The sequence below is a fragment of the Hylobates moloch genome, unplaced genomic scaffold (assembly GCF_009828535.3).
Source record: "Hylobates moloch isolate HMO894 unplaced genomic scaffold, HMol_V3 SCAFFOLD_8, whole genome shotgun sequence".
Classification (NCBI taxonomy): domain Eukaryota; kingdom Metazoa; phylum Chordata; class Mammalia; order Primates; family Hylobatidae; genus Hylobates; species Hylobates moloch.
Window position 1 is genome coordinate 77,713,067 of NW_026652283.1, and position 23,466 is coordinate 77,736,532.

General features: G+C 56.3%; 2 protein-coding genes and 1 pseudogene across 7 annotated transcripts in view; 1 reads left to right on the forward strand and 2 right to left on the reverse strand.

Moving 5' to 3' along the window:
* The window catches only part of GRM2 (glutamate metabotropic receptor 2), an 11,875-nt gene extending 9,192 nt beyond the window's left edge, over positions 1 to 2,683 (reverse strand). Inside the window, exons 1-3 of one of the 2 annotated variants that reach the window (XM_058441870.1) lie at positions 2,602 to 2,683; positions 1,956 to 2,093; positions 342 to 927 (exon numbers count right to left, since the gene is read on the reverse strand). In XM_058441870.1, coding sequence (XP_058297853.1) covers positions 342 to 791 — 450 coding nt within the window. In that variant the 5' untranslated portion in view covers positions 792 to 927; positions 1,956 to 2,093; positions 2,602 to 2,683. Of the gene's footprint in view, positions 1 to 341; positions 928 to 1,955; positions 2,254 to 2,601 lie in introns of those variants that run through there. The other variant, XM_058441871.1, reaches the window with a different exon arrangement.
* A 2,764-nt stretch (positions 2,684 to 5,447) lies between these two features.
* Positions 5,448 to 23,466, reverse strand: part of TEX264 (testis expressed 264, ER-phagy receptor) — a 33,286-nt gene continuing 15,267 nt past the window's right edge. For 4 of the 5 annotated variants that reach the window (XM_032161406.2, XM_032161405.2, XM_032161407.2 and 1 more), the window contains exons 4-5: positions 10,185 to 10,353; positions 5,448 to 6,035 (exon numbers count right to left, since the gene is read on the reverse strand). In XM_032161406.2, the coding sequence (XP_032017297.1) occupies positions 5,737 to 6,035; positions 10,185 to 10,353 (468 nt within the window). In that variant the 3' untranslated portion in view covers positions 5,448 to 5,736. Of the gene's footprint in view, positions 6,036 to 9,784; positions 9,948 to 10,184; positions 10,354 to 23,466 lie in introns of all 5 variants that reach the window. The other variant, XM_058441874.1, reaches the window with a different exon arrangement.
* Positions 15,169 to 15,287, forward strand: LOC116473909 (5S ribosomal RNA; annotated as a pseudogene).

Genomic DNA, 23,466 nt, shown 5'->3' on the forward strand with positions numbered 1-23,466 from the left:
TGTGGGGTATGTGTGTGTGAGGGTGTGTGTGGGGTGTGTGTGGGGGGCTGTGTGTGTGTGTGAGGGTGTGTGTGGGGTGTGTGTGTGTGAGGGTGTGTGTGTGTGAGGGTGTGTGTGTGTGGTGGGAGTAATGGGAGTAAGATGTTCTCTTGCACAGTCTCTAAAAATCGACCGCCATTATGTGACCAGGGCACTTTCTTAGCTTCTGTAAAAGCTACTGCAAGGAAGCTTCTAGTTTCCCTTCCAATGCACAGCAGCCCATGAGCCCCTTTTCAGCAGGAATTCTGGGTCACCACCTCCGGCCTCCCTCCCTAGCCCCCATTTGGGTGGCCTCCACGTACCTGGATGGAGACATCACTGTAGGAACCGCCAATAACACCAGTGATGGCAGTGGGAGCATCACCATGGGTCGCATAAGAGCCGTCGGGGCAGATGTGGCGTGAGCCATCAGCACCACGGCTGAGTGAGGCACGCACAAAGTCCAGTGCCTGCTCCAGCGCATGTGTGTCCTTGGAGCAGCTGTCGAGGATGTGCGCACCCAGGCGCACGCCAGGCAGCAGGTGCGGGTCACGGTTGATGCGGTCCAGTGCAAAAAGCATAGCCTCCAGGCGCTGGATGCCACGGTGCTCATTGACAGGACCACAGTCCTCTGCTGGGCCGCCCTTCTGGTGCACTGGGAACAGCCCACCCAGCACCAAGTCTCCCTCCAGGGTCAGCACCTTCTTGGCTGGGCCCTCAGCCACAGTACCCCACAGCAGCAGCAGTGCCAGGAGCCCAAGCAGCGATCCCATGGCCCCAAAGGGGATGGATGGGTCCCGCAGACCTGAGTCTCCAGGGGATGAGATTAGAAGCAGCGAAGGCAAAGAGAGGAGTAAACAGGGACCAGGAAAGGACAGACAAGAAGAGAGATGCGATGGGACCCAGCTCCTGCAGAGAGATAGAAAGACAGAAAAACAGACCAGGAAAAGTGGAACCTGAGAGCAGCTGCCCCTTCTGACTCTGCCTGCCCACAAGCCCCTTTCCTAGGTACTCAAAAGCCAGGGAGGGACAGGATGGTGTCATTAAGTAGGTTGAGAAGCTCCTGGGACTCCCCTGGACCTGTCTCTCAGCCCTGGCCTCAGCTGGGTGATAGATGGGCTCTATTCCCCTACCAAACTCAGCAGTGGGGAGAGATGCAAGCAGTGAAGTCCCAGGCAGAGGACAGGATACCCCAGCCAATGGTGACCCCTCTGTAATTCAAAGCGTGTCCAAGAACAGCACAAACCTCCCAGGACCCCGAGGTCAATACCTTTGGAACAGACTATGTCAGAGTCACAAACTCAGAAGTCCCCATCCTGAGCCTTGGATTTCCAGAAAGAAGGAACTGCTGTCTGAGGACCCACCAGGGAAGAGGAAGGGAAGGGTCCCTAAGGGACAGTCTCCAACCCGTGGGGAGACTGGAGCCCATGTGAACACCCAAGGGTTCTAGCCTTTGGTTCTTAAAAAGCCATCCCCACAGTTTCCTGACTGAGGAAGGAATAGAGACACTAAGCCCTGGGAATGAGACAGCAAGGTGGAATGGCGGGCCTCAGGGAGGGTACCCAAGTGGCTCAAGGTCCTAAGTCAACAGGGCAAGCAGATGTTCACGTATGTGTGTGTCAGGGTTGGGGGCTAGAGTCTCCAAACAGTGCTGAGGGTGAGAGTGCAGGACTCTCTAGCTCTATGTAGAATGCTGCTTGAGACTTTGTGCCTCTGTTTTCTCTTCACTCCCAACCCAGCAGAGAAAGTCACCATTTCCAATCTCCCCATCCTCAGCTTCAGGGCTCTGCCCACCCTGGCCATGGCCCTCAGAGACCCCCTCCCTGTCTCTTCCCCACTGCGTCCAATCATTTGTACCCCAGTTGCCTTCCCAAACACACACCCCACAAAGGCTCTCACAATCACACAGGGTTGGAAAGGCTGGGAGAGGGACATACCTCTTTCCTCAGAACAGGAAAGGAAACTGAGTTTGAAGAAGGGCAGCAACTAACTCAAGGACCCCATGTGCTGGCCACGGAGGCTGAGCCTCTTCATTTTGCCCCCTCAGCTCTCCAGGGCAGGGGCACTGGGCTCCTCTGGGGATCAGGAAAGAAGCAGCTTACCCAGGCAAGCGAGGGAGAAGCAGGGAGGAAGACCAGCACAGATGGGGACAGGGACCCAGATGGGGGCTGAGGCCAAAACTGGTCAAGTCGCAAGTCTCCCAAAGGGGAGGCCCAGACGGAAGCTCAGAGGCAGGAAGGGTACAGAAACCCGGAGTCAGGCAGCCGGGAGCCTGGGCCACAAAATCTGGGTAGGGAGCGAGCAAGCCTGAGAGGCTGAGACAAAGACGGAGGCACAGACAGAAAGAAGGACCAGAGGACGTTGGAGCAGGAGGAACGGGGGAGCGCGATGCGGGGCGTGCGTTTTCTGGAGAAGAAAGGCGGGACGCCCGGGGCTGTCTTCCCGCTTCCCGGAGCTCCCAGGGAACGCTGTCTGGACACCCCAGCACGGGCGCCCCACAACTCGAGGGCCCGCAGGGCCCTGGGACGTGAGGTAAGGGCCAAAAAGATCGGCAGCCGCAGCGGCACCACCGGCTCACCCTACCTGACGCGCCTGGCTCTGGCGCGGAGAGAATCGGAGTGGAGCGGAGGGCGCGGGGCTCCGGCTCCCGCTCGCTCGCTGGCTCTGCGCTCTCCGCCCGCCCGCCCGCTCGCCCCGCCGCTTTCAATCGCGGCCCGCCCCGCCCCCGGCCCCGGCCCGCCCCCAGCCCCTCCTCCGTTCCTCCTGACTCCAGGTCTCCTGCTCCCAACCCGGCCTCCGCCTACCTCTGGACCCTCCACGCTCCCGCTCTTCTGAGGACCTCAGGGCCTGGAGCTGTCCGCCTCGTGGTGCTGAATCCCCGAGCGCTCTCGCTCTGCGCTGGAGCGGGTGCTTGGTGGCCCACTCCGCCCCATAGTCAGACTACCACCTAGAGAGAACAGGTGGGGGGCGGGGGGATGCCACGGGGCACGGGGTGGGGAAGGTCACTGCGCTCCGACAGGTGCACATAGTGCTACTGCAGAGTGGAGGAGCTGGCCTTATTGCAAGGGATGCCTCTGGGGGATAGGTAAAGGGGCGCGTGGGAGACGGGTGGAGTCTATTCTCCCCACCCAGCGATTTCAGCTGGGTCCACATCCCAGGCCTAAGGTGGAGGCATGTGTCCCCAGCCCCTTTTGAGAGCTGGAGCCCTAGTCACTATGAGGAAAAGATTGGGGGAAGGGAGAGGTCAGAGAAGAATGGGGCCTCCCCTTCCTTCCTGCAGATAGATGCCCTTTAAACCTGCCACCCTCTCCCATGTAAAAAGGGTATTTAAGCAAGGAGAGAGCAACCTGCAGGAAGGGCTGCAGAACCAAGTACTAGGGTCAACCCTGAGGGAGTGTTAGGGATGGCAGGGGGATCTGGGAGGGGAGGGGCCTAGGGAAAGGCTTCTGGAACTGGCTGCTGCGTAGGAGGGAGTGAGAGCTGGAGCCCAAGCAGAGGGAGGACAGCTCTAAGAAGATGCTCTTGACTCTTCCCTCCCACAGCAGGATGGGGAAGGACGCCCCTGGGTAGAGGGTAGTGGATAAGCTGTAGTGCCAGACTGTGCTGAAGGAATGGGGATTAGAGAGCCTGTGCTATCTGCCCCTAACATGTGCACACACTAACAAGTGCCAGGGGGCATGGCATCCCTACACACATTCCCCTGACACTGCCCTTTCTTCCACAGGTGTCAGTGGAAGCAAGGCCAGCTCAGATACATGCTAATGAACATGCCAAGCCCAGACCCCTCAGGCACACACACCCACATGTGCGTGTGGCAGTCCGTAGGGGGGCGGGGGTGATCGCCAAGGACGAGCTTTTTCCCTGGACACAGAAACCTGATGCCCCGCTGCTGTGGAAAGAATACAGCTTTCAAAGAAAACAGATACATCAAACCCAAACAAACACAAGCCCCATCACTAACAGGAGACAAGGTGGCAGCGGGAGACAGACATGCTGTCTTCCACCTCCAACTCTGCCACCGGCTGCTCTCACCCTCTCTGGCTGCCTCAGAGCAACCACTCCCTGGGGTAGGTGAGCAATGGGCCAGGCCTCTAGAGCAGAGGGGTTGACAGCAAGAGGGTGCTGAGGTGAGGAGTCACACACTCCTTCTAGCTACACTCCCAACCTGCTCAACAAGTCAGCCTCAGAAAAGGCACAGGGCTGTAAACACAGACATGGCTGGGTACAGCACCAGCCAGAAAAGCCCATGATGTGGCCTGCAGCAAACAAGCTGCACAGTCGCAGCACATGGACACACAGTTACACACAGCTAGGCAACCACCACTCCCAGCTGTGTGCACACAGATGAGGACATACACCTAGCCTTACACACAAGCTGTACATGTGGGCATGGCCACATACACAGTACACGTAAACATGCAACCACACACAGCTATACTTGTAGACAGCCATAATACACATGGGCACACCCCTGCCCCTAAGAACATGTGACCATGTCTACAGACGGCTGCACATGTGGACACAGCCACGTATATACAGCTGCTCACACATGCAACAAATAGCTGTCCACCAAGACATGTCCACAGATAAACGGCCATAATTATGGATACATGGCTGCACAGAGCAGCCGTGGACACAGCAAATGTGTGTTTTTATATGTGGACACATAGCAAAACACATAGCTTTATACATGAACGTCATGAACATCACCATACACATAGTTGTACAGACACAGCCACACACAGTTGTATATGAACAAAGCCCCATAGAGATGCTGTTAGCCAGCCTCACATGCTCCTATAATACAACCATACACAGACACAAAGCATAGCAATACACACACACACACATACACACACTCACACAGGCACACAGCCATCCACACAGACTCAGCCATGCTCAGGTACAGTCATACCCTGATGCTCACCTGGGCAAAGCTTTACCCAAGCAGCCCCATCCGTAGTTACACAGAGCCAAATGCATGAGCGTGGGTGCACATGCACACACACAGGTACACAGCCACTGGCAAGTACAGTAGGGCAGCCTCACCTACTGGGGAAGTACCAGTGTGCAGGCACACTAGAGCCACAGACACAAAGGCATCCCTTGGAGGCAGACGAAGACAGGCTGTGAGCTCCCCACTCCTGAGCCCTGAAGGGCACCCCATACTCAGCTCTCACCCAAGCCAGGCTCTGCTTGCTCTCTGGCAGCTGCAATGGAGGGGCAGGTGGCCACTGGGGTCACAGAGCAGGACGTGGAGGATCTCTAACACCCCTCCTCCCCCCACCCCAGGGTACCTGCCATGTTCCTTCAGTTCTTTGTCCTGGGGAGGGGAGGCTCCTTCCCACTCCCAGCCTATCTGTACAGCCACCCCCCGCCACCCCCAACCAAGGCAGAACTGACAAACAAATACACAACCCAAATCCAGGTGAAACAAGTCAATCATTGGCTTTATTCTGGGTCCTGGAAGCTCCGATGTGAGTCTGAAAAAAAGACACAACAGGGGCGGCAGCCCTGGGGGCTGGTGTAGAAAATAGTCCCTGGCTCCTCTGGCCCTGGGAGCCTAAAGGGCAGTGAGGAGAAGGCTTAGCAAGAGGCCTGGAGCAGGGGAAGTCAGGTCCCTCAGGAACCCCTCCTCCCCCAGAGGAAGGAGGAAGAGGGCTGGAGAGTCTGCTCAGTTCCTCAGCAACTGCACTGCAGGAGGGTGCAGGCCATGGGTTACTCCTTGCCCTTCTCAGGGGCACTGGGCTCCCAGGGCCACTTGGTAGTCCCCAGGGGCTCAGTCTCAGGGTCCAGCTGTGACTCCCCTAAGGGTCCCTCGCCCTCCAAGTCCAGCTCCTCAAAAGAGGAGCCGCTGGCGCTGGCGCCTGACTCGCTGCAGCTGTGCTCGCTGCGGGTGTCACCGTCATCCCAGCCACGGCTGCTCGCCCCAGGTGACAGTGTGGCAACTGAAGTCTCCCGGCTGCCAGGGCTCACTTCCAAGCTTACAGAACTCGTGTCACTCATTGTGTCAGCTCCTATGGCCAGGAAAAGGGAGTACAGGTTAGCCAGGACCACCCCACCCCCTTCTCCAGGGAGAGGCAACTCAGCACGCAGTGCACTCATGAATAATGCAGCCTACCAGGCTCAGGGGGCTTGCTCCAGCTGCCCTCTGCCCTCTACCCTGATTGGGGCTGCACAGACAGGGCAGAGGGAAAGAGCGGGGAGGAAGGGAGGGAGTGAGCGAGGGAGGGAGGGAGAGAGGAGGCAGCTGTGCACTCTTCTCCCCACCCTAAATTAGCCTCAGCTCCCTGCACTTCCACAAAGCCTGCTGCCCTCCCCCCACATTTATTAAGGGCCACTCAGCCCTGAGGTGAGGAGCTGAGGTAGAACAAAGAGACCCAAGTAGTGTCCCCTCCACCTTCCCCCACCCCTATTTCAAGCTTGGAAAGAGATGTGTCCAGGGCCGGCTACAGAACATCACCCACAGGGCATGAGGACGGCAGAATGCAGCAGGAGGCCCCTCTGCAGCCCTCCCCCGTGCAGGGATCCCAGGAGCAGCATCCAGGGAGTCGGCAGGCCCCTGCCTCTGGCCCACACCAAGTCCCCACTTGAGGAGGGAGCTGAAGTACGAGGAAGATGGAGAAGGCCTGAGAAATACTCAACCAGCTGCAAAGAGGAGGGTGCTGGGATGAAACATGTTAAGGGCTTTCTCTCCCTATGCCTGGGTCGACCCTAAGAAACCCTTACCTACCCCATCCCCAACGACTGGTGCTTCCTGAGCCACAAGATGGCAAAAGGGGATGATGAGAGCACTCTGCTGGTGGTTGGGGTGCCCCAAACCAGTGCTGAGCCAGGCTGATGGCCCAAACTCCTTCTAACCTGCTCCTTCCACCCCCAATACATCCTCCAAGCAAGCAGCCCCTTCATCTGCCCTGTCCAGGAGCAACCCCTGGGTTCATCTCCCTGGATCAGAGGCACTGAATGCAGGCTGGGGTGGCAAGGAGGAACACATGGCTCAGGCTCGCTGTGTGCAGGAATCCAGACTGGGAGAAAGTGGATCTGCTACTCTTCCTGTATGATGGGGAAAGGGTCAGCTGTCAAACATCACAGAAGGTGAGAGGTTGGCCAGCTTCCCCAGCCACTGTCTCCATGGTGATGGAGCCAAGCCAGGTGCAGCTGGGGTCTGCTTGGTACCTGGACTCAGCCTGGAGCTTTCCTTGAGCCTCAAATGGGGCCTAGGTTGGGGGTGGGAGAATTAGGAGGTGGGGGAATTTGGGGTCTCTCCCTACCCCCACCACCCACTCAGCCCCCAGAATATGCCCTCTGGGTGCTACTGGCAGAGGTGAGGTGAGCCCTAGAAGCCCAGGCTGCTGGCCCAGGGCCCTCCTCTTGCTGAGGCCCCAGGTGTGGCTCCCAGGACAGAGGCCTGTGAATGAGGTGGTCGGGGAGCTGGGGGAGCTTTGAGTTTTGGGTAGTTTCTTCTGACCAGGGGACGGGATGCCAGGCCCTCACTGCTCCTTAAATAATGATCAGTGCCCCAGGGGCCACAGGCCTGAAAAGAGCAAAGGAGGGAGACAGTTTCTCCCTGGCCCTATTAAACTGTATGTTCTGTCTGCCCACCCACCCAATGGCTCTCTTGGGACCCCAGGTACAGGAATGTGCCTGCTTCCCAGCATGCTACCTCCTACCACCCAGCTCCTAGGCTAGGAATGTTCAGAGGAAGGAGCCTAGGGGTGCCTCCTTCAGGCCAGGACAGCGTGCTGAGATGAAGACAGCCCCTGGGGACATATATATACTTCAAGCGAAGGAATTCAGCTGGACGCCAGGCATGGTGGCTCACGCCTGTAATCCCAGCACTTTGGGAGGCTGAGGCAGGTGTATCACCTGAGGTCAGGAGTTCCAGACCAGCCTGGCCAACATGGCAAAACCCCATCTCTACTAAAAATACAAAAATTAGCCAGGCATGGTGGCAGGCACCTGTAATCCCAGCTACTCGGGAAGCCGAGGCAGGAGAATCACTTGAACCCAGGAGGTGGAGGTTGCAGTGAGCCAAGATCATGCCACTTCACTCCAGCCTGGACAAAAAAGGAAAACTCTGTCTTAAAAAAAAAAAAAAAAAAAAGGAATCCAGCTGGGCATGGTGGCTCATGCCCAGAATCCCAACACTTTGGGAGGCTGAGGCAGGATCACTTGAGCTAACAAGTTCAAGGCCAATCTGGGCAATATGGCGAAACATCATCTCTATAAAAAATACAAAAATTAGCCAGGTGTGGTGGTACATGCCTGTTGTCCCAGCTACTCAGGAGGCTGAGGTGGGAGGACAGCTTAAGCCTGGGAGGGAAAGGTTACAGTGAGCCGAGATCTTGCCACTGCACCACTCCAGCCTGGGCGATAGAGCCAGACCTTGCTGCAGAAGAAAAAAAAAAAAAAAGGAGGGCAATACAGGGAAGTAGCATCCCTATAAGCCCACCAAGATCTACACAGGAGGAGGTCCCAGAGTCCCATGCCTGCATCCCTGGGGAGAAGATACCAGGCAAGGCAGGGCCCTACCTAAATCCCCACGACTGCTGGGGCAGGGGACTTGAAGCCCACCCCCTTCACCCGAATCCCTCCCTCTCACTCTGCCCACAGCCAGTACAAGACGATCAAATATTCATCGCCTCTCTGGAGCTAAATAATACATCAATGTAATAACAGGCACAAGGCAGCTAATCACCCCCTTTCACCTCCCAGCCCAAGCTAGGGCCACAGCAGGGAGGCGGGCAGGGACAGGCCAAGCCTTGGGCAGTCAGACACCCTGCATGCACCCACCACCAACTGCTGTGTCAGTGGCATGCACCTGGCGGGCAAACACCGAGGCCCCCTGGGGTGTCAGGACAGGCCCTGTGAGAGGTGGGCAGACCCCTTGGCCCCAACACCAGGGAGTGGGTGGGCGGGCCGGAGGGGAGGAAAACGGGCTGAGGAGCTGGGGAATGTGGGAGCTGCCACTGCAGCCAGCTGTAGTGGGTGCCAAGCAGTCCTTCAATGCCCCTGGCAGGCAGTGTTTGGGAGGGAAGGAAGCTGGGTGGGTGGGTCAAGGAGGGGGAGGCAGGCAGCAGAGGGAGGTCACAGTAAAGTGAAGGCACCCTGTCTTCCTGCCCTGGAGGCTGCCTGGGCCTGCTGACCTTGTGCCATGTCCTGTGCCCACAGCAGGGGCACTGAAGAGTGTCTGCCGGGCACTACCAGGCAGAAGGGAGCTGTACCCCATGGAGGTAATTAAGTGGCAGATGAAGTTAACAGTGTTGGACACAGGCCCCTAGGGAGCAGAGACTGCTCCCAATACCCTCCTGCCCAGCCCTAGCTGACACATGTCTCCCTAGGGTGACCTTGGCTGTTGAAGACTGGATGGGCAGAGCATCTGCTAAAGAAGGAGGGGAGGAGGGACAGTCCCTCTCCCCACAGCCCTGTACCACTCCTAGAAGTCACAAACTCCACCAGGTCGGCCAAGGATAAGGCCCCCCGGGACCATCTGGGATGTAACCCAGCAGACCCCCTTGTGCCTGAGACAGCCCAGGGTCACAGAGATCATTGCAGAGGGGTGGGCAGGCAAGCAGCCTTCCAGTCTGGACCTGGGGCCTTGAGGCTGCCAGCAGGAGTGTGGGCTGGCCCTGGAGAAAGGCACAGGGGACTGATCTCCTGGCTCCCCTCTGCATGCTCCCTGGTTGTTCCCTGTCAGGGAGAAAGCAGCTGGCTCTGGGTGGGGCCCGTACTGAGGGACAAGAGAATACTTTGCTCCCCTCCTTACCTTCCAGATCTATGCCAATCTTACTTCCTGCTGAGCCCCATCCAAGGGACTCCTTTCCTGAGCAGCCTCAGCCCCCCTCCCATGAACATCGAGCTGTCTGTGATCTTTGTTTCCAAGGGTACTCCTGCTGCATCTGGAGGGAATCCAGGCAGGGTCTTTGTATCTGTGTTGCCAGGAGGTAATGTGTGTGAATCCACATCTATGTAGATCCATGTGTCTGGGAACAGGCAACTCCATATGTGGGTCCTCAGGTAGGTGGGTCTCCTTCCTCCCTCTGCCAAGCATAGCCTGACACTCACAGTGCCAACCCAGAGAGGGAGGAGCCTCCTCAGCCAAGCCCCTGGAGTCCAGAAGAGAGGATCTCCAGGAGGGCCCCATCCTTATACCCCACCTTCTGTACCTGTGCCATCCACCTGGGTGTCAATGGCCTCCACAAGCCCCCGCCATTTCCGCTCTGTCTCCTTCACCTCAGGCACATAGAAGTCTCCCTGCCGTGCCAGTGGGCACATGAAATGGATCTGGTCTTCCTGGTAGATCTCCAGCCGAGGATAGGCACACAGCTTCCGCTCCTAGTCAGAGAGTGGCAAAAGGTAGAATGAGCCCTACAGGGCCCCTGACTCACTTGTCCCTGGGTGACCCCCGGAACTGTCTATTACCTTTTCCGTCCCAGGGGCTGGCTCTGCCTCTCAACCTCTTCCAAGTTCCAAAGCCCTGCTGAGGGAGGTACACACAGATCACCCTAACAGCAGGGCCCCATAGTCCAGAGTGCAATAATAGTCTGAAGACCCAGGACGACACCCTAGGGCAGGTGGTAAAAGAACCCAGGAGCCTGGCACTGCTTTCCTATGTGTACATCTGAGACCAAAAAGCTGTTCCAGAAGGCACTGGTCTCACACAGCCACGAAGCTTGCCACCCCTGGACCACCCCAGGATAGGAACCCCATGTGCCCAAGCCAAGGTCTCACCTACCAGACTTTCCATCCCAAGACCCCATGGCCCTGACCTCCTCTCCACCCTGGACAATGCTGACTGACCCACAGATATCAGAAGACCAGTACCCCCAGTCCTTAGGCCTCCAGCCCCTGCTCTTGCAGACATGCTACTATAGACCCTGAACAGGGATCAAGGCCAGCTAAACACCACTTCCATTCCCATTCATTCCCCTGCTAGTTTAGAGCTATGTCAACCTCTGAGACTATCAGGTATGGTTCCCATACCTCCTCACATGTAAACTCAGGTTTTAGCTGATGGGAAAGAGGGAGACCCTGGACTGGAAGGTCAGGTAGGACAAGTAGATCTAGCATAGGACATTACCCAGTGGGCTGATGTACCACCTTTTGGGCCCCAAGTTCCAAAAGGCACTCCACCTCCCTCTGCCTAGACACAGAATCCAGTGCTCCCTATCCCCCAATGTGTATGGAGGGGCACAGACATGCCAGAGCCACCCTGAGGCGGGCAGGGACAGCCAGAACAGGGGTCAATTGCCTCTTGCTCAGAGCCTGCCCATCCCCCTTTCCTGCGACGGAGCACAAATACCCACTAAGATGACTGCAAGGCCCCTGCCCTGTCACTGCTCACCCGCCAACCTTCACAACACGACTATTTATAGCACTCGCCCCGCTCTCACCATGAGCTCTGAAATGAGCCTTCCACTTAGCAGTAATGACAGACTTACTGCCTGGCAAGGAGAAGCCACTCCAGGACTCCACTTGTCTGCCTGCCAGGCCAACCCTAGGGTTGAGGAACCTCCTTCAACTAAAGCAAGCAAGCAAGCAAAGAAGGGTTAAAAGCAAGCCCACGGATGATAAAGGGAAAGGGGAGTGAGCCTGAAAGGTTCATCTAGCTAGGACCCTCAGCAGCCAGCCGAAGGGAGGGTGCATCTAGGAGGCCACTTGGGAGGTGGATGGCCTGGCCCAGGTCTGGTTGCGGCTCAGCCTCTGACTCAATGGGTGATCCAGGCAAAGCCTTCCATCCTAAGTCTCCATGTGCTCAACAGCAAAGTAGAACACCCCAGCCCTGATGCTTCCAAGGTCAGTGAAGGAAAGTCATTATTTTTTAATAGTTGGAGTCAAATCTTCTTTGCCAACCTGGGTGCCCTCAGGGCTTCCTCCATCGCAAGAGTCCATGCCCCGACACCTCCCATTTCTAAACACACAGATGGCTGTCTTTGCTTCTCTACCCACTCACATACCCACTCCAGCCTTGGTCTCCAGGAGGAGGCTAAACAAGATCACAGTGTCAGGAAGCAGGAGCTGTCAGGCTCTGGGGCCCCTCCAATGCTTGCACTTAGAGGCAGGCATCTGCCAAACCTGAACCCAACTCAGCAAACTGGTCCAGGTCACTGAGGCCAGGGGCAGGGAGGCCCCTGAAGAAGGTCCAGGTCCTTCCCCGGTAGCTAGATGGAAGAAAAGGATCCCTGAATCTAGTCAGGGCATGGCCTTCACCAACATCCTCACACTCTGGACAAAGGATCCAAAGGGTAGCAGCTGAGTGGCTATCACAAGAGCAGCAGACATTTGGCTTTTGGGGGAAGATCCCAGAGGCCAGAGCCTGCGTCCACCCAGAGATTCCAGGGACAATGGGGACCCTACCCCAACCCCTCTCAACATTCAAGCCACCTCCCTAGCTTCCCTTCTGGAGGAACTTGGCCATAACAAGATGATAAGAGGGAGTACTGCTCTTTCCACCCTCTCCCCTAGGCTGGGCAGCACCAGGCTGCCACCCTGTGCCACCTGCTCTGCCAGCCCCCTCGTTGGCAGGCGGGAGTCAGCTTTGCGGCTGTTCTGCGCATCTGCCTCCTCCGGAGAGCCCGGCTCTGAAGTTGCCTGGCTGTGGACAGCCCCGTTGCCATGGAAACTGCATCCTCCATCCTTGCCGTCGCCTTCATCTCAAAGCCATCGGGGAGAACAGAGGAACAAGAGAGACAGAGGATGGAGAGAAAACTGTGGCCCTGCCACACAGCCCTTCCTTCTCTGCCCAGCTCTCCCTCCTCACAGCATCCCACACAGGGAGCACCAGGTCCCAGAGCCTGCTCCCTGACCCCTGGAGGGGCAGCCTCAGGCCCAACACTAGCCTGGTCCTACCCGCTGTTACCTGGGGGCCCTGGTCCTCCCTACTGGAGGGAGGCATGGAGCTAATTAAAATGCCATTGACCGTTCAGCCCCAAATCATTATAGCACATGCACCAGGTCCTACCAAAATTCAGACTTGGGAAGAGAAGGGACAGGAAGAAGCAAAGGAGCAAACTAAGCCAGGCCCACAGGCAGAGAAGGGGCTTGTAGTTGCCCCCAGGCCCTTCTTGGGAGACTGCTCTCCCTTCCACGCTCTGCCCACTGAGCAAGAATGAGTCTAGTGGGGGCTGGGGATGGAGGGTGAGGGGCAGGACGAGCTATATGCTCTGTCACTGAGTGATCAGGCAGAGAGGACAAGCCCTTTTCCTCCCAGCCAGGTGCAACCTCGGAGGGAAGACAGGGTGACCATGGGCTGGCTCTCAGGTCCTTGCTGCACAGTAGGAGCCATGGCCCAGGCAATATGTCAATGAGCCAGTAAATATTGGAAAATCATTGGAGGAAGGCGAGGCCAGCTGCCTCTCCCTCAGTTAGCCCCAGGGAGCCCTTGGAGAGCAGACTGCCAGTGGCCAAGGACACTAGCTCAAGGTCACACTGGGCTGGTCCCACTGGTGAAGAGCCTGGGTGGGCCTGGTGTCCTCCTAGCCCTGGCACACCCCCTTCCACAGCCCAGACAGCCAGAAGTGTGTGGAAGCATTGCCAGGACATGAGAACGTGCTCTGCCACTGACATCACTGGCCATCTAACAAACCCACAGCCTGGCGCAGCTCACTCCCACACACAGACCCAAGGAGACTATAAAGCCTCTTTCCAAGGTGGGAGAGTTGCAGATGTTCACATTCCTCTCCACCTAACAGGCAAAAGTCAGTCAATCATGCCAAGGTGCCCCCAGGGACTGCCAGAAACTGGATTCAGAGTTCCAGTCCCTCAGACACACCTCCGGGCCTTCCCTCCCACCTGGGTCTTCCACATGCAGAAACAAGATGGGAACTTGGGACACCACCCATGATGCAGGAATTTCTAAGAGACCCCAGACACCAGCACTTCCCCACCACCACCCCACCCTGCACCAACACCTGCTCACCCACTCAGGAGTGTTGGCAAAAAAGGGAAGGACCAGCTCACCCACCTCACACAGGCTGCCACAGTGCCACTGCCTCAGCTACCTTGGGGACACACCACACACTCCCACCTCACTTCAGCCTGAGTTCATCTCCTGGGCAGGGTGCAGGCATTTACCCCATTCAGCTCAGGGCTCCCACAACAGGGCAAGACTGATACACTAGGCCAAGCTTTCCCCCACGGGATCCACAGTGCCTCCCCAAGAGGTCTTTCTGAATTATGGGAGAGGAAGAAAAGAGGTAAGAGAGAGGACCTGAACTATCCTCATTTAGTGCTTTGTATTCAGGACATCACCCTGTGCCCTGGCTTCAGCTAGGGGTTGGGAGCAAATAGAATACAGAAGAGGTCAGGCCCAGGATGAAGGCTGATGATGGGTCCCACTCCCAGGCTACCCAGAGGCTGGAGGTTTGCTTAGAACTAGGTGGCTGCAAATGCCCAAAAGGAGGAGGCAATGTGTGGGCCAAGGACGGGTCACATCTCCTACATAAGCTCTAGGCCCAGAAAGGGATGAGGTCTGGCTGAGGGGCCCTGGGCCTTGCCTTATTGTTCACCCTGAGCTACCCAGTCCTATCTATCCTTCTGTGCCAGGCTGGACACCCAGGCAGCTGCACAGCCAGCAAGCAGCTGTTGCATCCCACCCGAGGTAGTGGCGTCTCCTCGCTGGGTGAAGTGATGCATGCTCATTTTTAATTACAGACACCCACATGCACCTGTCTGCACACAGCAGTCCCTGCAAATGGGGGCTCAAACCCTGGAGGTCCCTCAGGCAGCTGGTCTTCATGGCATGTGCATGCTTTGGGGAGGTATAGCAAGAGGCTGCAGCTAGAAGGTAGCACATTATTATTCTGCCCGGAAAGTTTCCTCTCACCCCCACCAGGCTGCCCCAAAGCCTCTGGCCTAGAAGCCAGACCTGTCTGTTGGTGCTCTGGGGCCTTGCCACACCAGCAGGGAGAGCCTGCAGAAGGGCTGGTGAGTACCTTCCCCTCTCTCTACTCTCCCCTCACACCAGCAGAGCCCAAAGCTCTGAAAATGGCAGACAAAGGAGACAGGGAGTAAGACAGGATAGCCAGGGAGGGGAAAGAGGAAGCAGAAAGTGGCAGAGAGCACCCCAGGCAGGAGCCTAGGGCGTTGGCTTGGCTAGACAAATGGGTAGCTTCCCTCTGGCCCTCAATTTGCCCAAGTATGAAATAAAGGGTCTACAGTCATACCACCCTGAATGCGCCTGATCTTGTCTGATCTCAGCAACTAAACAAGGTCGGGTCTAGTTAGTACTTGGATGGGAGACTGCCTGGGAATACCAGGTGCTGTAGGCTTTTGGCCTATCGCTCCCTCCCTCTTTCCCTCTTTGGCCAAGCACAGTGGCTCACGCCTGTAATCCTAGCACTTTGGGAGGCCAAGGCGGGTGGATTACTTCAGGTCAGGAGTTTCAGACCAGCCTGGCCAACATGTGAAACCCTGTCTCTACTAAAAATACAAAAATTAGCCAGGTGTGGTGACGGGCGCCTGTAATCCCAGCTACTCGGGAGGCTGAGGCAGGAGAATTGCTTGAATGCGGGAGATGGAGGTGGTGCAGTAAGCCGAGATTGCGCCACTGCACTCCAGCCTGGGCAACAGAAGGAGAGGAGGGGAAGGAGAGGGAAGAGGGGGGGAAGGAGGGGGGGGGGCGGGGGGAGGGAGGGAGGGGGGGGGGAGGGGAGGGGGGGAGGGAGGAGGGAGGGAGGGAGGAAAGGGATTAGAACAGATGATCTCAAAAGAAGTGAGGAACTAGAAAGGATGAATAAAAACACCATTATGTGAAGATAAGAAAACTATACTCAGAAAACCCAAAAAGAATCAATGGAGGGACTACCACAAACATTAAGTCACAAAGGTAACTCAAGCACAGCCCATTTTTCTGTGCAACAGATCAGCCAAGTAGAAAACATAATGGAGGCCAGGCATGGTGGCTCACGCCTGTAATCCCAGCACTTTGAGAGGCCGAGGTGGGCAGATCACCCGGGGTCAGGAGTTCGAGACCAGCCTGGCCGACATGGTGAAACCCCGTCTCTACTAAAAATACAAAAATTAGCTGGGCGTGGTGGTGGATGCTTGTAGTCCCAGCTACTCAGGAGGCTGAAGCAGAAGAATGGCTTGAATCCAGGAGGCAGAGGTCGCAGTGAGCCGAGATCGTGCCACCGCACTCCAGCCTGTGTGACAGAATGAGACTCTGTCTCAAAAAAAAAACATAATGGAAATGAGATATAATGGCCCTCTTGGGGTTAGGTCGAGCCCAGGGCCAGCCTGGGAGCCACCGGCTGAAAGGCAGGGAATGGCAGAGGAGCCAGGCAGGCAGGTCCAGGCCTGGGCGGGAACCTGGGGAAGACTGCAGAAGGGGGAAGGTGTGAGGGAGAATGGGGCAGGAGATGGTGTGCTGTGCCTGGCACCCCAGCCTGCTGCGCCTGTTGCCGCCACTACCTGAAGGCTTTTCATTTTCACCTCAGAGCCGGCAGCTCGCCACACAATTTACACCTCTATTCATCTCCCTGGTACAACGCAGGCCCTGGCTTCCTGGGCAGCCTGTGGAGGAGGGCCTAGGCAGCAGCCAAGCACCAGGCCAGGCTGGGGTATTGAGGGGTGGGAAAACAATGTTTCCCTCTAAGCAGGCATATGGGACACAGGCTCTTAAGCACCTTAGTGCCCAGATGGACTGGGAGGCCCCTAATCCTGCATCCATACCCAGCCTTACCTTTCTCTAGGCCCAGAAGGCCAAGATACAACCCTGGCTCAGCCCTGCTCTGGCCTTCTTGGGCCTGGGCCGTTGTGTGGCCAGACCAGAGGGTTGGGGAGTACGGGAGTGAGTACCCCAAGGAGAGCTCAGCTAGAGCACTGGGTGAGTCAGCTCTGAGATTCCATTGCTCTCCCTTGCAAATCTGGGAGGAAAGCCACAGCCTTCCAGATGATGGCTCTACCATCGCAGGCTCCACAGCCCACCCCCTCTCCAAGATCCAGCATTCTTAGCAGCTTGTCTGTGTAGTCAAGGACCTTGAGCCCTGTCCTGCTCACAAGCTGACAAACTGGTTGCTGATGATTATCCAGCAGCAGGAAGGCTGCTCGTACAGATGGAGCTGGGAAGCCAAGCACCTGAGAGCCAGAGGAGTCAGGAATTGCCAGAGGGGAAGGACAAGTGGGCAAGTGGGGATGGAGAGGAGACAGGGGACAGAAGAGAGGGAGAGAAGAAGGCCCTGAATTTCTCATCTCCAACTGGTACCTCTGACCTCTGCCCCACTCCTCAGGGAAGTCCTCTCCTTCCCACCTGTATAACTAGACAGCTAGCCTCTCCTCATCTGAGGACTCAGCTGAAGGAGAAGTTGTTCTGCTTTGGGGAGAGGGGGTGCACTGCAAGTTCTCTCCTTGGAATCTCTTTCCCCTCCCTAATTCCAATCTCGAGCTTCCTGGAGAAGAGCAACAGAATTCTTCTTTGATAAGTAAATTCCATCTGCCTGGGGAAGAAGGCTCCCTCTGGATTGGTGACAGCCCAACCCCACAGCACCATCCAGACAAGCTTCAGCCCCCAGGGTCCTGCAGGGCTGCCAAGCTACAATATCTGAGATGGTATTTTGAGAGTGGTGGCTCCCACGCCGCCCTAGCAAAGGCTGGCTTTGTGCTTTCATTCCTGGGAGAAGGGAGGGAGGTGGGGTAAAGCCAGAGAGGCTAAGGAGCAGGTTCCAGTGCCTAGGCCAACAAAGGGGAGAGGCCTGGCCCCCAACACCTCAACACCCAAGGGTAGCTCCCTAAGGGGAGCCGGGGAAGCCAAGCCCTGGTGTGGTGGGAGGATCGCCTCTTGGCTTGGGGACATCTGGGAATGAAAAGTCACTGCTACTTTCAGCTAACTTGCATTATCTTCGTGCAGAATTTGGCTGTGGCCTCTGGCTCTTCCTCCCCATCTCCCAGGTACTCAAGAGACTTGATCTGAATCCCAGCCTGGATACTGTCACTCATCTGCTCAGATGCCATCAGTGTCTCCCTAGTGCCTGGAGGACTCAACCTATATCTCTTAGGACCAAACTCTTGCTCCTCTCCTGTACTCCAGCCTCACTGGATACACAAGCCATGACTGCCACCAAGCCAGTATCTCTGCCTGACCTGCCTTCCCACCTGGGGAACACTGCCCACCTTATAGGTGCAGCCCAAATGCCACCACCGCACAAGGGTTGTTTTGCCTTTCCCAGCGAATCTATCCCTCCCCTCCCCACCCCCAGGCATGGCTAGGCTCTGTGGTTGGAGGAGATGGAAGAAGAAAGAGTGATGGAAGATCGTCACTAGCTCCAGGTCCTGATGCTGCCAAAAGTGCCCTTCTCCCTGTGCCAGAGCAGGCCACTTAGCAGGTGGCAGCACCAGCAGGTGAACCAGCCCTTGAGATCCAGGGAGGGAAGCCTGGGAATAGAACCACCTCTGCCTCACTGAGGGTGTGGACATGAGGCCCGACAAGGTGCCTGCAGCAGCTGCTTCCTGTGCCCAGAGCAGCTGCCAAGGCCTGCCTTAATGAGTGCCTGCTGGGCAAGTGGGTACACAGCCTCTTCCTGTGCTTTGCCTCGGCTCCCCCAGCAGTCTCCTAGACCTGAAGCCTCAGCCCCCAACTATGACTACCAGGGCTGGAGAAAGAAGAAAAGAAAGCCCACCTTGGGGCACCATCCCAAGCATATCCCAAATTGATGACAAGTCCTCAGCCTCTTGGGGGTTCCAGCCCCACTTATGTACAGGACAGAGTGCCAAAAGGCATGTAGCCATCAGAACGATCCTCAGCCTAAGGGACCCAGACTGGACTCAGCTACCGCTCCATCCCTTGACCTTGGGGCACCTTCCTTCCCTAGGCCTCAGCCTCCCCATCTGTAAAACAATGGGGATGCTGGCTTTGATTAGGACTCTATGACGCCTCCTAGCTGGTTCCTCCGTGCACAGAACAATGACACACACAAGAGACCTCAGTAAATAACTGCTGAATAAGTGACTGAGCTGAGATGCCAAGAGGGCCTCCCTTGTTAAAAACAAAGTTTGGAAGCTTCCCATGTTAGCTTGGCAAAGGTGACAGGCAGGAAGAGGGAAATGACCACAGATTTCACATTCCTGTTGGGGCTCCCTCACCTGCTTTTTTTTTTTTTTTTTTGAGACGGAGTCTTGCTCTGTCACCCAGGCTGGAGAGCAGTGTCGTGATCTCAGCTCACTGGGCAGTGTCGTGATCTCAGCTCACTGCAACCTCTGCCTCCCGGGTTCAAGCAATTCTCATGCCTCAGCCTCCTGAGTAGCTGAGATTATAGGTGTGTGCCACCAAGCCCAGCTGATTTTTGTACTTTTAGTAAAGATGGGGTTTCACTGTGTTGGCCAGCTGGTCTCAAACTCCTGACTTCAGGTGATCCACCCACCTCAGCCTCCTAAAGTGTGGGGATCACAGGCGTGAGCCACCACGCGTGGCGTCCTCACCTGTATTTCCCTGCCGAGGCCTTGTTGCTCTGCACTGGTGTTTTGGCCCCAGTGTGGACTCAGACCCACCCACTGACTCCCTCAGGGTCACTGAGGCAGACTAAGGGGAAACAAACACAAGGGGTTCTATGCCCACTGGACAGAACACAGGGTGTGGCCAGGCTGTTTCAAGCTTCCTCACAGCCACTGCTCAACAGGCTGACCCACTTCCACAGGCACCCTACTGGGGCCCATAGGCCTTAGTTCCAAGCTGGCTGCCCAATAATGCTATCACCCACCACTCAGGAGTTCAGTCACCACCACCCCAGGAGAACTCCAACCTGCAGCTCTCCAGGGTCCCTCCAGGTCCGGCTTCCAATCAGTCATACTTGAGGGGACTCAAGACAAGTGCCTCTCTTTGGAGCCCCTGCCCTACCTAAGGGCTGGACCCTGGTGCCTCCCAGCTCCACTCACACTGCAGTTACAGCATCCTCAGGATCGAGAACAGACATGCAGTTGGTACTGGAAGTGGCATCTTCCCAGTGTTGCACCTCTCTTAGGACAGAGGTTTTCAAACCAGCTGAGCCTCAGAAGCTCCCTTCCAAACAAAAGCTCAAGACACCTGGGTTGTAAAACTCACAGGCAGAACTACTCCAGGTGAAGCAGGAAAGGGTCTGAGTACAGCTCCCGCCCCAGACTGATAGCCACAGGGCACCTCAGCACAGCCAGAGCAGTCTGAGAACTACGGTCTGGGGTCCTTGCCTTACTTTCTTACTTTATTTCCTTACCTTTATTTCCTTCCTTTTTTTTTTTTAATGTTTTTACTTTTTTTTTTTTGAGATGGGTTTCACTCCTATTACCCAAGCTGATGTGCAATGGCGTGATCTTGGCTCACTGCAACCTCTGTCTCCTGAGCTCAAGCAATTCTCTTGTCTCAGCCTCCCGAGTAGCTGAGACCACAGGTGCACGCCACCATGCCCAGCTAATTTTTTTGTATTTTTTTTCTGTAGAGACGAGGTTTCACCATGTTGTCCAGGCTGGTCTCAAACTCCTGAGCTGGAGTAATCTACCTGCCTCAGCCTCCCAAAGTGCTGGGATTATAGGTGTGAGCCACCATGCCCCCTTCATTTATTTATTTATTTATTTATTTATTTTTGAGACAGAGTCTCACTCTGTCACCCAGGATAGAGTGCAGTGGCACAATCATGGCTCACTGCAGCCTTGACCTCCCAGGCTCAAGCGATCCTCCCCCCTCAGCCTCCTGGGTAGCTGGGACTACAAATGCCTGGCTAATTTTTTTTTTCTGTTTTTTTTTTTTTAGAGGCAGGGTCTCACTTATGTTGCCCAGGCTGGTCTTGAACTCCTGGGCTCAAGTGATCCTCCCGCCTCAGGCTCCCAAAGTGTTGGAATTACAGGCATGAGCCACCACACCTGGCCTTATCCCCTTTAAGCCTCTGGTAAGACAGTCCCAGTCAACCCAGCTGTCTCAGAATTCAGCCACCAAGGTTCCCCTTACAGGCTCACTATATCCCCTCGGTGACCCCTCCCCACACGCTTTTCTCCAATTTGATGGTGGATACTCAGACATTAGTCTGACCTCCAGAGCCACCTGCACTCCCCAGCCAATCAGCCACTACATGAACAATGCCCTATAATACCCTAAACTTGGGAGAGGAAGCTCAAACCATTTTACAAAGACCCTCCCCTAAAAACTCCCTGAAATCAAAGACCATGGGGAAGCGCACTTATGAAAAAGATTCTGGACAGGCCTGGAAGAGAAGTCAGGCATGGGGGCTTGGCTGTGCCAGTCAAACACTCTCAATGGCGTTCCTCACCAAGTGCTACAGACAGATATGAGCAAACTGCACTAGAGACCTTACACACACAATCCCACACATTGAATTCCCAGGCCCATCCCTCAGTCCTGGTCTGTTCCATGTGTCCAAAGCCTTCCCTGGACACTCATTAAGACTGGTGAATTTGGGGGCCTCTGCCCATTGCTCTGGGCTCACATCTGGGCCCCATCTCTCCTCTGCAGGTTTGCAATTTCAAGCAAGCTCTGTTCCATCCTGCAGCTTCCAGAAGACACCCCCTTCTTGGGACTTGGGGAGTGGTCTCCTCCTGTACTAGAGGCCACCTCCTTGGACTCCAGCGCAGCAGCCTGACAAAGCTGAAGCATCTTCCATATGGAGTGATGGTCACACAGTACCCATGGATTCCTGGGGAATGAGTGTTCAGCCTGGGGGCCCTTAGCAGTTTATATGGAGAAAGGCAGAGTTCCAGCTCCTATAGCAGTTTGCCAGGCTGCCAAGCTGGGGAAGGCTAGCCAGAGAGCCAGAGGCTGCCATGCAAACCAGGAAAGCTGAGATCAGCCATCCCTTCCAGAATCCCGAGAGTCCTGACAAGTGCTTCTCCTTGGGCCTCTCGCCGTGAACTTCAGGTCCCTCTGTCCCATGAGACCAATCCTGTTCCAGGCTCAGGCATATCTGCAACTCCCAGGACAGCAGCTGCTCTCCACCTCCCAAACCCAAAGCTAAGATCCATTCACCCCTGCCCCTCACCCAGCCTCTGGAGAGGCTGGTGAGCCTGCCAAGTCCCCCCCGCCGCAACTCTTGACAGCAGGGCTCCTGGCCTCCCTCACCCCTGCCAAAGCAGAAAGCTGACGGCTGCTGTCATTCCATTTGAAGAGCCTTCACAGCAGTCCCAGATCCAGAGAGAAAAAGAAGGGTGTACACATGCGCACGCACACACAGTTAAAAGCTGTCGGTGCTAGAAGGGTCAGAAGGACCTAGTCTCATTAGTAATCTCCTTTCTCTGACCCCAGGGCGGGGGAGATGAAGGCAGGGATGGAAAGGAGCCTTATACTCTCTCCTTGCTGTCTCTTGGGCTGAGAGAGGCACAGGGCCACCCCTGTCCACTGCAGGCTGTGACCAGCAAACAGAGCTGGCCCCTTCCTCATCCCTCCCCTGGCTTTGTTCCCCAAGATGCAAGGTCAGGCTAAACACAGGCGCAGAGGCAACCCCCACACCCTGCTGCCAAAACAAGCCCAGGACCTTGGGCCATGCCTCTTCTGTGGGCAGCCGGCCTCTATCTTACTCTCCCCGCTGATGGCCAAGCCCACACAAGCATGCCTGACAGATGTCTCTGGGAGAAGACCCTTGCTCTCTCCCATATCACTGGCTTCCTTGTCTCAACCCCCACTCCAGGAGCACAGCTGACAGGCTCCCATGGGAGCGGGGAGGAAGGAGGAAGGGCTTTCATCAAAGAGGTGACGTCAAAACCAGGCAACTTGTGAAGCTGTCAGGGGCCGGGAAATTTGGACAAAGGTGTCTAAAAATAAACCCCTGAAGCCAGGAAAAGGCTTTGGTGGCTGAGTTGCTCGCCACCACAACCACATGCCACACGTCCTGTTCTGAGGTCTGGAACCCAAGAAGTCTCTTCCCAGGGGTGCCCCTCCAGATGGGCCCAGGAGGTTGAGGATGGCACCGACAGGACTGGAGAGGCCTTCCTTGAGTGAAATGGGGCGGGACTCCCCAGAGGTGGCACACTAAGCAGGCCTAGGGCACTGGTATCTTCCTTCCTGCCCACACCACCAGCCAGCCCGCCCCCACCTCCACTCCAATTGCAGCCAGGAAAGCACATCCTGCCCCGCACCCCTTCTGGCCACCACCCTCCAGCTCACAAAGGAAACTCCCCCCTATTCTCCCTGTGCCCCTGCCCTACCACCGTGACAGCCCTCCCCTTTCCAGGTCTTCTCACTCCTGATTCTTCAAACCTGTCTTTGACCACCAAGGACACAGCTGGTGACCCAGGGCCTCATTTATTCATTCCTCAGCCCCAACACCAGACTCCAGGGACATCTGAGCTCCCTTTTCCATCATCAACGCTCTGTCCCTTTCCCCAAGCTGCTTTGGTGAACAAAGTTGCAAGGATCCTCCAAGTGTACCAGGCTCTCACTCCTACTGACTCTCTTGTCCTGTTCCCTGACCCCTGCCACACTGGCCACGCCCTCTGCACAGCCTTTGCTGCCACAGGCTGTCCACTGCCTACCTGGCC